Raw genomic sequence first — 12,896 nt, forward strand, 5'->3', positions numbered from 1 at the left:
GAAATCACAACTCCACCGCGCAGAAATGTTAAGCCGCTCACTGGTCGCGACGGTGGGCCACGGTGCTCGCGTTGCACAACAAGCCAACAAAGCAACAGTTACATGCTCAGCAAGACAAGCGCAAGGTTGTTCAGATCCACGCTCGCGCTCCCCCTCCTCCGCCCTACCACTAGAACCTTCATGTCGACCAGCCCCGCTGCCAAGAAGCAAAAGATGACCAAGGTGTGTGCGATCGATCCCACGGACCGCGGTGCCGCGACTGACGGTGCTGCAGACTCTCGCGACCCACAACGGCACCTTCCACTGCGACGGTGAGTCGATATGGCTGGTGGGGACAGGAGTCGATTGTGGGACCACAGACAGGCCCCATCGCACTTGGCGCTGCCACTCACCTTCCCTCGGCATACTGACCCTCCTCAGAGGCCCTGGCCATCTACCTCCTCCGCCAGACCGAGGAGTTCAAGGACTCGCGTGCGTATGATGGTAACACAGCTGCGTCTATAACTGACACCTCGCAGAGCTCGTCCGCAGCCGTGACCCCGCGAAGCGTGCGTTATCTCAACCCGGCGCTGGCTTGCGCCAATCACGCGAAGCCTATTACTGACTCGTCCCAGTCGAGCCTGCCGACATTGTCGTCGACGTCGGCGGCGTCTACGACGCCTCCAAGCACCGTTACGACCACCACCAGCGCGGCTTCACCGAGGTGTTCGGCCACGGCGGCTTTGACAAGATCAAGCTCAGCTCGGCCGGCCTCGTGTACAAGCACTTTGGCAAGCACATTATCGCGAAGACGCTCGGCCTCGCCGAGGAGGACCCCAAGGTCGAGACTCTCTGGCTCCACCTGTACGGCGAGTTCATCGAGTCGATCGACGCCATCGACAACGGCGTCAACATCACGTCTGGCGAGCTCGCATACAACCAGCGCACGGACCTGAGCTCGCGCGTCCGCCGCCTCAACCCCCGCTGGAACGAGCCCACCTCGGACGAGATCTACGACGTGGGTGACGAGTTGCACCCCTAGTCATCACTAACACGCCACAGGAGAAGTTTGAGGCCGCGTCCAAGATCACGGGCGAGGAGTTCGCCTCGCAGCTCGACTACTTTGCCAACGCGTGGCTCCCTGCCCGCGACATTGTCGTCGCCGCCCTCGAGGACCGCTTCAACGTCGACAAGTCGGGCCAGGTCGTCGTGTTCAAGCAGGTGAATGAGGTGCGGCGTATGCCGACACTGCGCGTGCAAAGCTGATGCCCCCAGTCCGCGCCGTGGAAGGACCACCTGTTCAACATTGAGCCTACCCTCAACCCCTCCTCCAAGATCCTCTACGTCCTCTACCCCGAGTCGCCCGACAAGGCCGACTCCAAGTGGCGCATCCAGTGCGTCCCCGAGTCATCAGACTCGTTCATCAACCGCAAGTCGCTGCCCGAGGCCTGGCGCGGCGTGCGCGACGCCGACCTGTCAAAGGTCTCGGGCATCCCCGGCGGCGTCTTCTGCCACGCTTCTGGCTTCATTGGCGGTAACGAGACGTACGAGGGTGCTCTGGCCATGGCCCGCGCCGCGCTCGCAGAGTAGATGTAGCAATTGGTATATGACATTGCATGCAGGGTAAAACTAGAAATTACTTTCCACTAACGGTGAGGTAGCCCGCATGGCGATTGACCCTCCACCCGGCGTCGGTGAGCGCGTTGTAAACGGCCGGCCCGAGAACACCAACACCGCCCGCAGAGTGGTTGCCCTTGCCCGTCACGATGACGAACGAGGCTTGTGGGCCGCCCTTACTTGTGGCCCCTCTCTCCTGCTTGGCCCACCATCTCGTCGTGGTCTCGAGAGACAGGGTGACCGCCTCGTCGATGGTGAGCTTGTGAAGGTCGATGACATTGGGGGTCTCGGCCTGCTGGTTCTCCAGCTGGATGCGAGCACTCTTCAGCTGCCAGGATTGTGCAGCCGCCGTCGCCTCGCGCGCCCGCATAGCGTAGTGACTCTTGGCCATGGCCGCCAGGTCCTTGCGACCACCAGCGGCGAAACGATAGTGATGAGCGCCAGAGCGGATGGCGTCCGCGCGGCGTTGCCACTCGACCTCACCCCGGCGATTGCATTCCTCCAACGACAGGCGGCCGTCGGCGGCCCTAGCCTCGGCGAGCTGCGCAGCCTTGAGGGCACCAGGCGTGTTGTTGCCTGGGAGCATGCCGCGGGCGTAGGCGGGGATGCTGGCGGCCAGTGGATGAGTAGCAGCCGGTGCCCTCTTGCGACCGGCGGCAACTGTCTTCCAGTCTTTCTCTTTGACGGGCAACTTGGCGGCGGGTGCCTTCTTCTTTCCACCGTTTGGAGCAAGTGACGAGCGCGGCGCATAGTCGACGAACTGCCTAGCAGCCCCCGCAGGTATCACGGAACCTGGCGGAGGTGGCTTGACCATGGGTTCGGGGGCCTTGGGTCTCGTTAAGCGGTTCATGTTCTGGACGCGAGTTGCTTGAGCAAGCTCGGGGGTCTGGGGCCTCGATGGGATGGCGGCGAGCGCAGAATCCAACGCGCTCAGAGTGGCGAACGGGTCGGCTTCACGCTCCTTGGCAGCTTCGTAGTCGGGCCAGAGCTTGAGCTCTCTGAGGAGCTCGACGAGGTCGATTGCAACGCCGACGTCGCCGTCGGCGGCTCTTATGGCGGCCCAGAGCTCGTTCTGGGTATCTCTCTCCTCGTCGTCGCGACCGACGCCGAACAAGGATTCGAGAATGAATTGGGCCTCGGGGGTGGGCTTCGCGGTAGATGAGGTGGCGAGGGCATTTAAAGCAGCGATGACAGCGTCGTAGGCGGTATACCAGTCGGGCGAATGGAGGTAAGTCAGGAAGTAGGCCGAATCGCCCCGTCGAACTTGGTCCCCCAGGAACGCCGCCAGCGACGAGAACGCTGTCCAGACGTCAGGTGGCGGGGCAGATGAGGGGTTGGGTGTCGAGCTGCCAGAGCTTTTCGTCGAGCCCTGTCTTCTCTGCATCGTATCGACTAACGGTATCGTTCTCGTTGCGGCCTTGGCCTTGGGTTTGCCTTTCCCCGTCTTGATCGGTGACTGCTTCTTGCCATTCTGCGACTTGGCGCCAACCGTGGCCCAGTCCGAATCTCTGTCGTCATCGGTCTGATCGGGCCACTCGCCCGATCGCTGAACGCCGCGGATGAGCTCGACGGACAGAAGAAAGTCGACCCGAGCGTCAATGCTTGACTGCGTGTCGATGGCTTCCATGATAATAGCCTTTGGCCTTCGATGTTAGCGGCGGTGTTCAAGACGTGTGGTCCTACATATGAGGGAAGAAGGCAGATAGCACTTCGGCGTCGGCCTGTGGGTCGTCATCCTCTTCTGACAACGCGCTCGTCGTCGGGTCAGTTGAGTGAGACAGCCAGTCACCAAGCCGGCTTTGAGAGCGCGACGCGTCCGTTGAGGTCTCCTGCCCTGCCGTGTCCCATATCGATAGATCCTCTTGCCAGCCAGGGGCATCGGTGTCGGGAACGCTCGTTGCTTCGAGGATTCCCAGCTGCGTCCTGATTTCGTCGACATGGCTGTGCAGCGTGTCTTGGTCATAGTCGAGAAGCAAGGCGTGAATGAGGGACGAGTCGATCAAGGGGTAGTCGGCCTGACGTGAGTTTGTGTCAGCGGGCGATGTCTGTCGGGTGACAATTCGAAGCACTCGAGCACTTACCGCAAGCAGGGAAGCCAAGACGGCAGGGTCGACCGTGTCTAAAGGTGCTGAAGGTGCCAAAGGTTCGAGTGGCCCCGGGGGTGGCGCCGACTTGGATTGCTTCTTCTTTCCCATGTTCTGTGGTGGTAGTAGATTGGACGATTGGATTGAGGAGGGGCAGAGAGAGAGACGACTGAGCTCTTCAGCTATTTAAGGGGAACATGGCGGAGGAGGGCAGAGAGGTGAGGGGGGCAAGCAGAGTTGATTGATGAGGGCCTTGGGCACTCTTGCGCGTGGTTGACGTGTTGCACGCGCGTGTTTGGGAGCAAAGGAGGGGTGTTGACCAGGCGAGGCGAGGCGAGGCGAGGCGAGGCGAGGCGAGGCGAGGCGAGGCGAGGTGCGATGTGGGTGCAGGTTGTGTGTCTGTGGATCTGTCTGCGACAACAACCACTCGTGCATGAGTTGCAGCAAAGGGGTTGAACCATCCCCTCCACTATGCTTGTCTGGCCCAGTTGTTGGTCACCTCGACTCCTTCACAGTGCTACCCCGCATTCTCCACACACACATGAACTCTTACGTAACGGAAACCCACGCGATTAGATTTGTGGCCACCGTGCACCACAACATTTTTGAAGACTGGTGTGTAACAGTCCTCCACTTTGTCTGGCCAGATTAGACACAAACCACACACCACACACCACCACGACACAACAATGCCCAGGGCACCAAAGCCAACCAAGGCGAGGCATGACCCCCTCCACGTCGCCATCGAGGCAGACGAGAGCGTGCGGAGGTTTGGACGCGTGACCGCCCCTGGAAAGAGGAAAGGCCGCGTCGACGAGGATGCCGAGGCCGAAGGCGTAAGTTGCAAAGCTAGCAGCGCTGGGCAGCCCCCCTAACACCACCCACAGCAGGTCGAGGATGCGCGCATGTCGAGGAAGATTCTCGACCTCGCCCGCGAGCAGCAGGACGAGATTGCCGACGAGCTCGGCGAGGGCGACGACTGGGAGGACGAGGAGGACGAGGACGAGGCCGAGCCCTCGGCGCGCCCAAGGCAATCGCGGCCAGTGGACTCGGACGACGAGGACGAGATGAGCGATGGGGACGTGTCGGGTGGCGAGGAAGAGGCTGAGCTGGTAAGTGAGGTGACGGGATCTTTGTGTCGCCCTAACCTCGCCGCAGCACATCGACCCCGAGGACCACGCGACGCTGGATGCGCTGAACGCTGGCGAGAGCTCGGGCGGCGGCAAGACGCTCGCCGACATGATCTTCTCCAAGCTTGAGAGCGGTGTGACATCAGCGTTTGACGAGGACGACGGCCCGCCCGACCCGGCAAAGGGCCTGAACCCCAAGGTTGTGGAGGTGTACACCAAGTGGGTTATACACGATTGTACTTGACCCATACTTACACCCCCAGGGTCGGCTTTCTTCTCTCGCGGTACAAGTCTGGCCCATTGCCCAAGGCGCTCAAGATCCTGCCGTCTCTTCCCCACTGGGCGCAGCTACTGGCACTCACCCAGCCCAGCAGCTGGACGCCGCACGCGACCTACGCTTGCACCAAGATCTTCGTGTCCAACCTCAAGCCGTCCGAGGTGCGCGTGTTCAACGAGGGCGTGCTGCTCGAGCGCGTGCGCGACGACATGCGCAACAACCACGGCAAGCTCAACGTCCACCTGTACGAGTCGCTCAAGAAGGCGCTGTACAAGCCCGCAGCCTTCTTCAAGGGCATTCTCTTCCCCTTGTGCGAGTCGGCATGCTCGCTCAAGGAGGCGGCGATCGTCGCGTCCGTCCTGAGCAAGGTATCGGTGCCGGTCCTCCACTCGGCCGCTGCGCTCCTCCGCCTCGCGAGCATGGACTACTCTGGCCCCAACTCGCTCTTCATCCGCATCCTGCTCGACAAGAAGTACGCGCTGCCGTACAAGGTCGTCGACGCGCTCGTGTTCCACTACATCCGCCTTGCCAACTCGCCCCGCTCGGCCGACGGCGAGGACAAGCTCCCCGTGCTCTGGCACCAGAGCCTGCTTGTCTTTGTCCAGCGCTACGGCTCGGACCTGACCTCGGACCAGAAGGACGCCCTGCTGGACGTCATCAAGGTCCGCCCTCACCCGACTATCAGCCAGGAGATCCGCCGCGAGATTGTCAGCTCGGTCGAGCGCGGCGCGCCCCGCCCTGATGACAGCGGCGACGTGGCGATGTAGAGGGGTTGCTTTGATTGTCATGCATGGTGTAGAATAGTATAGATGTGATCCGTGGCTTTGGGTGTGGCGGCGGAACAGGTATATTCGAGGCGCAGAAGACGGGCGGCCGACAATCCGTGGTTTCTGGTGGGACTGCCAGCGTCGGCCCAGGCCTTGCCAGTTGTAAAGAGGCCTGAAAAGCAAGAAGTGAGGACAAAGGAGGCGGACAGACTTGGCGACGAGGGGTGGTGCCAGCAGCAATAGTGGTGCTCCGGGGCACAAACACCGCCTCGCCCATTCCTGCCCTTGTCCTCCTCTTTTATCTCTCCTTCCCCTCTCCAGCGTGATTGTATCTGGCGCCGAGGATCGTCAACAGACGGGATGGGCCACGGAGCTTGCTCGGTGTGTGGGCAGTGCAGCGCCCCTCGTCCGCTCTCCAAACTCCACGAGGTAACAACTCACCGCAAGCCACGAAGCCGCCATCACGCACCACAATTCCTCCCATTGCCTTTATTCCTGGTAATTGTACTACCTCGCTGCGTCCTCTCCTCTTCTCGGAAGCGAAGGTGGCTCCGAGGTGGAAGTTGTACGAGCTCAGTTTGGAGGACGTTCCTCACCCGAGTTCGAGGCGGGGATAAGGCGACGCGTTGTCTGGCCCTCCAGTGGGCTGCGGGTGCATCCTTCGGTATGCAGGCTTCAGTCAGCACACAACCTCCCAAGACAGGATGGACAATGCAGAGAACAGTGGTCGAATTAATTGTTGGACGAACAACCCAGCAAGCACAAGAATAACCCCCGCCATTAATATAGTTTGCACCATCCACGCCAGTCAATCCAGTCGTCAAGCGTGCGCGCTCACGCACTCGCTCGCTCGCGCACACTCAGGGAAGCGCAGGCCAAACGTCACGGGAGTGTCGTGCACGACGACAGCCGCCGGCGGGCGGGGACTGGCTGGCCGTCGACTGTCAACTGTCGACACGCTGTCCGTGCGTGCACTGGCAGCAGAGGACGATGGGCGTTGAACGCCGCTGGAGCCGAGTGCTCGGTTGAATCGGCGCATGTCCCGCTCGGCTGTGTGCGGGGGGTTGTGTGCCACAGCGGTGCACACCGTTGGTATCCAGGCTGGCGGGGTGGGCGCGGGCGGGGTCATTGCCAGACGTGCGTGCATCCACTCGCTCGCTCGTTCGCTCGCCCACCCACGCCTGTGCAGAGGATCGCTTCGGTCCGTGCATTGCTGCCACGATTAGCACGGCGGCGGCGGCGCAGCAAGTGCAATCGACGACGATGAAACGCTGCTCGTAATGGGAGGCAGGCAGGTTGCTTGCTTGCTCGCAGCGCCGCCGTGGGTGCCACGCCACACGCAGGTAGCGAGCCAGCCACCGCATGCACCACCGACTCCCGTGAACTGGTCTTTGGGATTCTGGACCCATGGGTGCGTGCCATTCGTGCATTCGTGCTTGCTTGGTCGGAATGACTTGAGTTAGGGAACAACACCCGGCAGTGGCAGGGGAAACGGAACGCATGCCGTCACTGTGCTATGCATGCGCTCCTGGTCGCCACGTCGAGATGATTAACTGCGAAAGGAGGGGATAATCATCCGATCGTCAGCCAGGCAAGGCATGCCCTTGGGCCTATTGCCTAGTTTGCGCGCGGTCAGTTTGTATTTATTGATTACCCCCATTAATATTCAATGGGCACAGCGTGTGTGTGTGTTTGCGCCCAGCCCCCGCGGGCTCGGCGTAGGCAGGCGCGCAGGCTGGCGGTCAGCCGCCCATAGTAGCCCCCTCCCCCTTGCCCCGGACCCACCGCATTCGACTACCGGAGACTGGGCAGCTTGCAGTCTCGACCCCCCCCCCCCCCCAATAGCACTCCCCCCCCCTCTTCTTCCCCCCCCCATCAACCTCACCTCACTGTTTCCTCTTATTATCCTACCTCTCAATCACTCCAGTTTGTCACTCAAACGCGTTCCTCTGCACCCCCTCACAACCCCCACCAACTCTTATCAAGACATCATGGCCGGTAAGTGCATGCGCAAGGCCCCCAGCCGCGTCGGTGGAGGTTGTTTACGCGCCTTCCCTTGCGGCCTTCGGAATGTCCTGTGGCAGACGTCTCATATACTGACCACATTGCTCTTTCAACGCGTCGTCCTCTTTCGTCTTCCCCCTTCATCCATCCACTCGTCTACTTACAACATCCACCTCACCATCGACACCAATCATGGCCGCTGCAGCTGCTAAGAAGAGTGAGTGGTCGCGCACTGCTTAGACTCGACGATGCACCCCCCGCTGACGCTGTTGTTTGTGCCTTCCTTTGCCACCTTTCACCGACGCGCTTCACCACACAACGCGTCTCTACACACTCACCCGACCATTCATCCATCCATCCACATCCACCACGCTAAACAGCCGGAGGCAAGAAGAAGGCCGGCAAGACCTCTGCCTAGTGAGTTGCTTGGCACCCTCGGATGCGCGGGACATGAGCACTGCGTCGGCACCACCAACGTCGTCATGCTAGCGTGCCTGTCGCGGCACCTTCCCTCGAGTCCCCACCCCCAACCTTCCTTCCTTCCTCGCCTAGCCTACGCACTCGCGTACGCACCCCGCACCACGCACTCTGCACACGTTTCAGAGCTAACCATGCAGCAACGAGTACATGAAGGTCCAGCTCGCCAAGCTCAAGGCTGAGGCTGAGAAGGCTGGCAAGAAGCCCGACCACAAGGTGAGTTGCGTTGTACCCGTCCACTAGTACCAGCTGACACTTCATTAGGAGAACTTCAAGAAAGTCGCCGAGCTCTGGAAGGATGCGTACGTATTGGTGCCGGTCGTGATGCTCTGAAATTAGACTAACATTGCACAGTCCCGAGAACCCTGTGCGTCGCCAGTCACCCTCGTCCGAGGTCGGACATCTTCGGTTGGTTGCTAACCCCTGCTGCAGAAGAACAAGAAGTAAACAAGACGCCGTCGTTACCGGCCGCCAGTCACGGCGTCTCCGATTGATTGATTACTTTGATGATTGATTGAGCGGGGAGCCGCCGAGTGGGCTGGCTGTTTCGATAGTGTTTGTAGAAAGCGCGGCGGGCGATTGTGATGGTGCCAGCTGTTACAGTTGGGCCCAGCAAGAGCTGTGTATGTAAAGCAGTCGAAATCAACCCAGAACCTTGTTTTTTCGCGTGCGAGGAGGCGAGTGAGGTGCGAGCGACACGCTACACGCTTGTTGTGCACAAGATCAAGGCCCGACGTTCCAAGGACTGAATCGCGGGGCGCCCAATTCAAACGACTGGTGGAACAGATTGGCCTGTGTTTGGACGGGTTGGCAGGCATGGCAGGGGCTGATGTAGCGCGGTAGAAGGGGAACATGAGGGGGGAGCGAGGGCGGTTGATGGGGGCATGTGAATACGTCTGGGAGTGGGCTACGGCGGGTGAGAGGTTGCATTGAGTAAGTACCAAAGTATGAGCGTCAAGAGGGGGCCTAGGGGCAGCAGGGACCGACGGCCGTCGTGTCTGAGCATTGCGCAGACGACGACGTGTTATGACAGCCGTGTTTGTGCGTGTGTGTGCGGTGCGCCGTGCGCCGTGGTGTGTGGGCGGGCTTAGCTCATTCTGCACAGACATCCGGCTGCAGCGCGCTGCGCGTGCATTACGACTAAGGGCTTGGAATGGAACCCGGGTGATAATTTAACGCCAGTCATGTGTGCTGGCTGGCCGCTGGGCACGCTGCGGCAGGCTGGCTGGCCCGCCGCCTGCCTGCCTGCCTGCCAGGGAAGGGGAGCGTCCGGCGCCGGTCAAGGTCAGTCAGCTGGGTCGTACCTGAATGCCCAGCATCACTCACTCACCGCCTGGCTGCTGGCCTCTCGCGCCGTGCTGCCGCTTAAAACTCTTCAACGGTTAAGTTTGATACACCATTGCTGCTCACTCCTATATCCCCTCCCACCACATCTCATCTCTCACTCTCCAAACTCCCACTCCAACCTCACACTCACACTCACCTCTACTCTCGTTCAACCGACACTCTGAGCGTCGCGGGTAGAGACGCCTCTCAACAGCATGTCAAACTACCCGCACTCGACGCTCGCAGCGTCGCTCTCATCTTCCCCCTACGGTATGTAACCCTTAAAATTCTAATCGTCACCGCAGCACAGTCAGCGACGATCATCACGCCTTCGCTGGCTGGCTGGCTGGCTCCCCCCCACCCCACCACCCACCATCGCTGACATTGATCTGCAGCGCTACATAGCAACCTCGAGGCGCTGATTCAACGCTCGCGCCAGCACCCCCACTCGCACTCGTACCGTCACTCGTATCCCGCAGAGTACCTCCACAGAACGCCTGCACAGGGAGGAATCCCCGAGGAATCTGGGCAAGATGGCGCCGCCCCTGCGCCCCGCGGCAGTATCGACGAGGACGCCGGCATGATCATGTTCCCACAGGATCGCGAGGAGATTGCCGCTGCCGCTGCTGCAGGCGACCGCGGTCGCCCTCGCGAGGACTCCAGCGAGGCCGCGGCCCCCTCGTCACGCTGGCGCAGGCAGCACAAGCCGGCATACGGAGCAGTCTCGGAGCCATTCATCCCCTCTGCGTCCGCTCTGCCCGCCGACTCTGCCGTCGACCCCTCGGCCGGAGCGGGCACGTCTCGCTCGCGATCAAAGGGAAGGACTCCACCGCGCCGCATCGTCCGCCCCATGACCCGTGCCCATCGCGAGGCGGCCGCGCTCGCGGGCGCATCGCTCGGCGACGTCCCGGCTGTCGACGCGGCCGCCGGCAGCCTCGTCTCGACGACGACGGTCGACAGCCTCGACGCCGGCTCGGCCAGTCCCGAAAACCTCGTCCCGGGCAGCCTTGCGATGGGACGCGGACGCTCGTCTGACCGCCGCCCCATGTCACCGATCATCACTTTCAAGCCCCTGATCAACGGGCAAGGCGGCGGACACCACGACGACGATGTCGAACGCGGATGGAGCGCATTCTCCCCTCCCCCGCCCGAGCCCTTGAGCGGCGACCCTGCACTAGAACTCGACGACAGCGACCTTGATCTTCCCACCGATCTGACCGGACAGGACCACGCTTCAAGGCATGCGCTGAATGTAAGTTTTTGACAACTTCTCTACCGCGACGACGACGACATGCTGACCCGCCGCGTCAAGACCGAGCTCCCTATCCTGCTCAAGACCACGATCCCAATCTTCTTCACCCAGCTCGCAGAGTACTCACTGCAGCTGGCCTCCGTCGTGTCCATCGGGCATCTTGGCACGACACAGCTTGCGGCGTCTTCGTGAGTGAAACTTTGTTTGACCAAACTAACCCCTACTAGCCTCGCCAACATGACGGCCTCGGTTACGGGTTTCTCCATCTTGCAGGGCATTGGCACCGCGCTGGATACGCTCCTCCCCGCTGCTTGGACGTCGTCTGACCCGACCCGTGTCGGTCTCTGGACGCAGCGCACCATGGTTGTCTTGGCCATTGCCATGGTAGGTCAACCGAGGACTGTGCGGTCACTGACGGGTAGCTCCCCATGCTCGTTCTCTGGTTCAACATGGAGGCTGTTCTTCTTGCCCTCAACCAGCATCCTGATGTCGCCGCGCTTGCCGAGGTCTACCTTCGCTGGCTGTCCATTGGCCTCCCAGGCTACGCCGGCAACGTCGCTCTTAAAAAGTGCGTGGTCAAATGTCTCACCACAGATCGGCACTAACGGCTGTTGCAGGTACCTTCAGGCCCAGAACGTCCTTAATGTCCCGACTATTGTCCTCTTTATTGTTGCCCCCATCAACCTGCTCTTAAACTGGGCCCTTGTCTGGGGTCCCAAATGGTGCAGAATGGGCTTTGCCGGCGGCGCCTTGGCGACTGCCATCAGCTTTGATCTGACTGTGAGTCTGTGGCTTGGTTACACCAGCTAACCTCCTCCAGTTCATCCTCCTTCTCGGTTACATCATGTTCTTTGGCTCCAGGGAAGCATTCTCTCCGTTTAGCATCAAGTCGGTTTTCTCCAAGCTCGGCACTGTATCATCACTCGGTCTGGCTGGCACGGTCATGGTGCGTGTCGGGTATCCCGAGGTCGCCGATGCCGCACAAGAGCTAACATTTTTCTCAGGTCTCGTCGGAATGGTGGGCATGGGAAGTTTGCGCACTTGCCGCCTCGTTCTTGGGCCCTACGACGCTCGCCGCCCAGTCGGTCGCCCTTTCGACATGTGCGACCCTGTACCAGTTCCCTGCTGCGCTTGGCATTGCATCCACTGTTCGCGTCGGCAACCTCCTTGGCGCCGGTCGCGCTTGGGAGGCCAAGTGGGCTAGCCGGGCCAGCTTCATCCTCGCTACCGCCTTTGCGCTGTTCAACAGGTAGGCCGTCGTGGTTGTGAGCTGCTGCTGACTCTTTTCCAGCGCCATCTGTATCATATTCCGCGACAACTGGGGCTACATGTTCAACTCTGACCCCGAAGTCGTCGCTATTGTAGCCTCGGTTCTCCCTTGGATCGGACTGTTCCAGGTCATGGACGGTCTGTCGGGTGCGGTCAACTCGATCCTTCGCGCCCTCGCCCTGCACTCGACTGGTGCCGCCGTCAGCCTGACGGCCTACTATGTCATCGGCATTCCGTTTGGGCTGTGGCTCACTTTCCCGATGAAGCTTGGCCTCGTCGGCATTTGGATCGGGCTCACGATTGCGCTCTCCGTGTCGTCTGTCGTCGGCGGCATCATTGTCTGGCGAGTAGACTGGGTGCTGGGCGTCGAGCGCGTCAGACAGCGCCTCGGCCTCGACACGCTGCCGCCCGATGTCAAGTTTGACGACGAGTGTGACGAGTCGTCGTCGATTATCAGCACGCCGCGCGGGGAGCGCCAGCCGCTGCTGGGATAAAGTAAAATGTAAACGAAACGAACCTGCCCACGCACACATAACACTCTACATGTATTCTCGCCCCACTGGCATTCATAGCTTGTCCTGTTGGATATCGTGCCCTGTTACTATGCATTGTTTAGCATTGAGCGGAGCGGGCACGAGCGAGCGCAGCGAGCGAGTGTGCGCGTGCGAGGCGTGGTGTGAGGACTGAGATGGCAGTGCTGTGGCCGGAGCCCCG

General features: G+C 60.9%; 5 protein-coding genes across 5 annotated transcripts; 4 read left to right on the forward strand and 1 right to left on the reverse strand.

Annotated features, from left to right (window-relative positions):
- The first annotated feature begins 76 nt into the window (after positions 1-76).
- Positions 77-2,117, forward strand: C27H6.8 (UPF0160 protein). The gene is made up of 7 exons (XM_062766800.1): positions 77-222; positions 275-311; positions 421-471; positions 519-548; positions 615-997; positions 1,042-1,200; positions 1,255-2,117. Exons 1-7 carry the CDS (start codon positions 103-105, stop codon positions 1,567-1,569), a joined length of 1,095 nt encoding a protein of 364 aa, XP_062622784.1. The 5' UTR covers positions 77-102; the 3' UTR covers positions 1,570-2,117.
- On the reverse strand, positions 1,616-3,791 carry SPCC1235.03 (Smr domain-containing protein; the record flags this gene model as incomplete). Its single annotated transcript, XM_062766801.1, has 3 exons — positions 1,616-3,239; positions 3,280-3,611; positions 3,678-3,791. 3 exons carry the CDS (start codon positions 3,789-3,791, stop codon positions 1,616-1,618), a joined length of 2,070 nt encoding a protein of 689 aa, XP_062622785.1.
- A 509-nt stretch (positions 3,792-4,300) lies between these two features.
- On the forward strand, positions 4,301-5,916 carry BYSL (Bystin). The gene is made up of 4 exons (XM_062766802.1): positions 4,301-4,516; positions 4,568-4,792; positions 4,839-5,029; positions 5,074-5,916. The coding sequence occupies exons 1-4, from the start codon at positions 4,370-4,372 to the stop codon at positions 5,852-5,854; spliced, it is 1,344 nt and encodes a 447-aa protein (XP_062622786.1). The 5' UTR covers positions 4,301-4,369; the 3' UTR covers positions 5,855-5,916.
- A 2,134-nt stretch (positions 5,917-8,050) lies between these two features.
- Positions 8,051-8,668, forward strand: LOC62_01G000375 (uncharacterized protein; the record flags this gene model as incomplete). The annotated part of the gene is made up of 4 exons (XM_062766803.1): positions 8,051-8,075; positions 8,239-8,275; positions 8,476-8,551; positions 8,600-8,668. 4 exons carry the CDS (start codon positions 8,051-8,053, stop codon positions 8,666-8,668), a joined length of 207 nt encoding a protein of 68 aa, XP_062622787.1.
- A 1,076-nt stretch (positions 8,669-9,744) lies between these two features.
- On the forward strand, positions 9,745-12,787 carry SPAC323.07c (putative transporterc). Its single transcript, XM_062766804.1, has 9 exons — positions 9,745-9,931; positions 10,057-10,913; positions 10,974-11,101; positions 11,141-11,297; positions 11,336-11,481; positions 11,531-11,693; positions 11,734-11,859; positions 11,918-12,162; positions 12,205-12,787. The coding sequence occupies exons 1-9, from the start codon at positions 9,877-9,879 to the stop codon at positions 12,674-12,676; spliced, it is 2,349 nt and encodes a 782-aa protein (XP_062622788.1). The 5' UTR covers positions 9,745-9,876; the 3' UTR covers positions 12,677-12,787.
- Positions 12,788-12,896: the final 109 nt, after the last annotated feature.

This window comes from Vanrija pseudolonga, chromosome 1, assembly GCF_020906515.1.
Source record: "Vanrija pseudolonga chromosome 1, complete sequence".
NCBI lineage: Eukaryota > Fungi > Basidiomycota > Tremellomycetes > Trichosporonales > Trichosporonaceae > Vanrija > Vanrija pseudolonga.

Excerpts from the sequence above, each read along its gene's own strand:
- SPAC323.07c (XM_062766804.1), top strand. The coding sequence starts at position 9,877 with ATGTCAAACTACCCGCACTCGACGCTCGCAGCGTCGCTCTCATCTTCC. Across the intron at positions 10,914-10,973 it reads CTTCAAGGCATGCGCTGAAT|ACCGAGCTCCCTATCCTGCT; the intron begins GTAAGTTTTTGA and ends CGCCGCGTCAAG. Across the intron at positions 12,163-12,204 it reads GCCTTTGCGCTGTTCAACAG|CGCCATCTGTATCATATTCC; the intron begins GTAGGCCGTCGT and ends ACTCTTTTCCAG.
- C27H6.8 (XM_062766800.1), top strand. The coding sequence starts at position 103 with ATGCTCAGCAAGACAAGCGCAAGGTTGTTCAGATCCACGCTCGCGCTC. Across the intron at positions 223-274 it reads AGAAGCAAAAGATGACCAAG|ACTCTCGCGACCCACAACGG; the intron begins GTGTGTGCGATC and ends ACGGTGCTGCAG. Across the intron at positions 549-614 it reads CAGCCGTGACCCCGCGAAGC|TCGAGCCTGCCGACATTGTC; the intron begins GTGCGTTATCTC and ends GACTCGTCCCAG.
- BYSL (XM_062766802.1), top strand. The coding sequence starts at position 4,370 with ATGCCCAGGGCACCAAAGCCAACCAAGGCGAGGCATGACCCCCTCCAC. Across the intron at positions 4,517-4,567 it reads AGGATGCCGAGGCCGAAGGC|CAGGTCGAGGATGCGCGCAT; the intron begins GTAAGTTGCAAA and ends CACCACCCACAG. Across the intron at positions 5,030-5,073 it reads GTTGTGGAGGTGTACACCAA|GGTCGGCTTTCTTCTCTCGC; the intron begins GTGGGTTATACA and ends TTACACCCCCAG.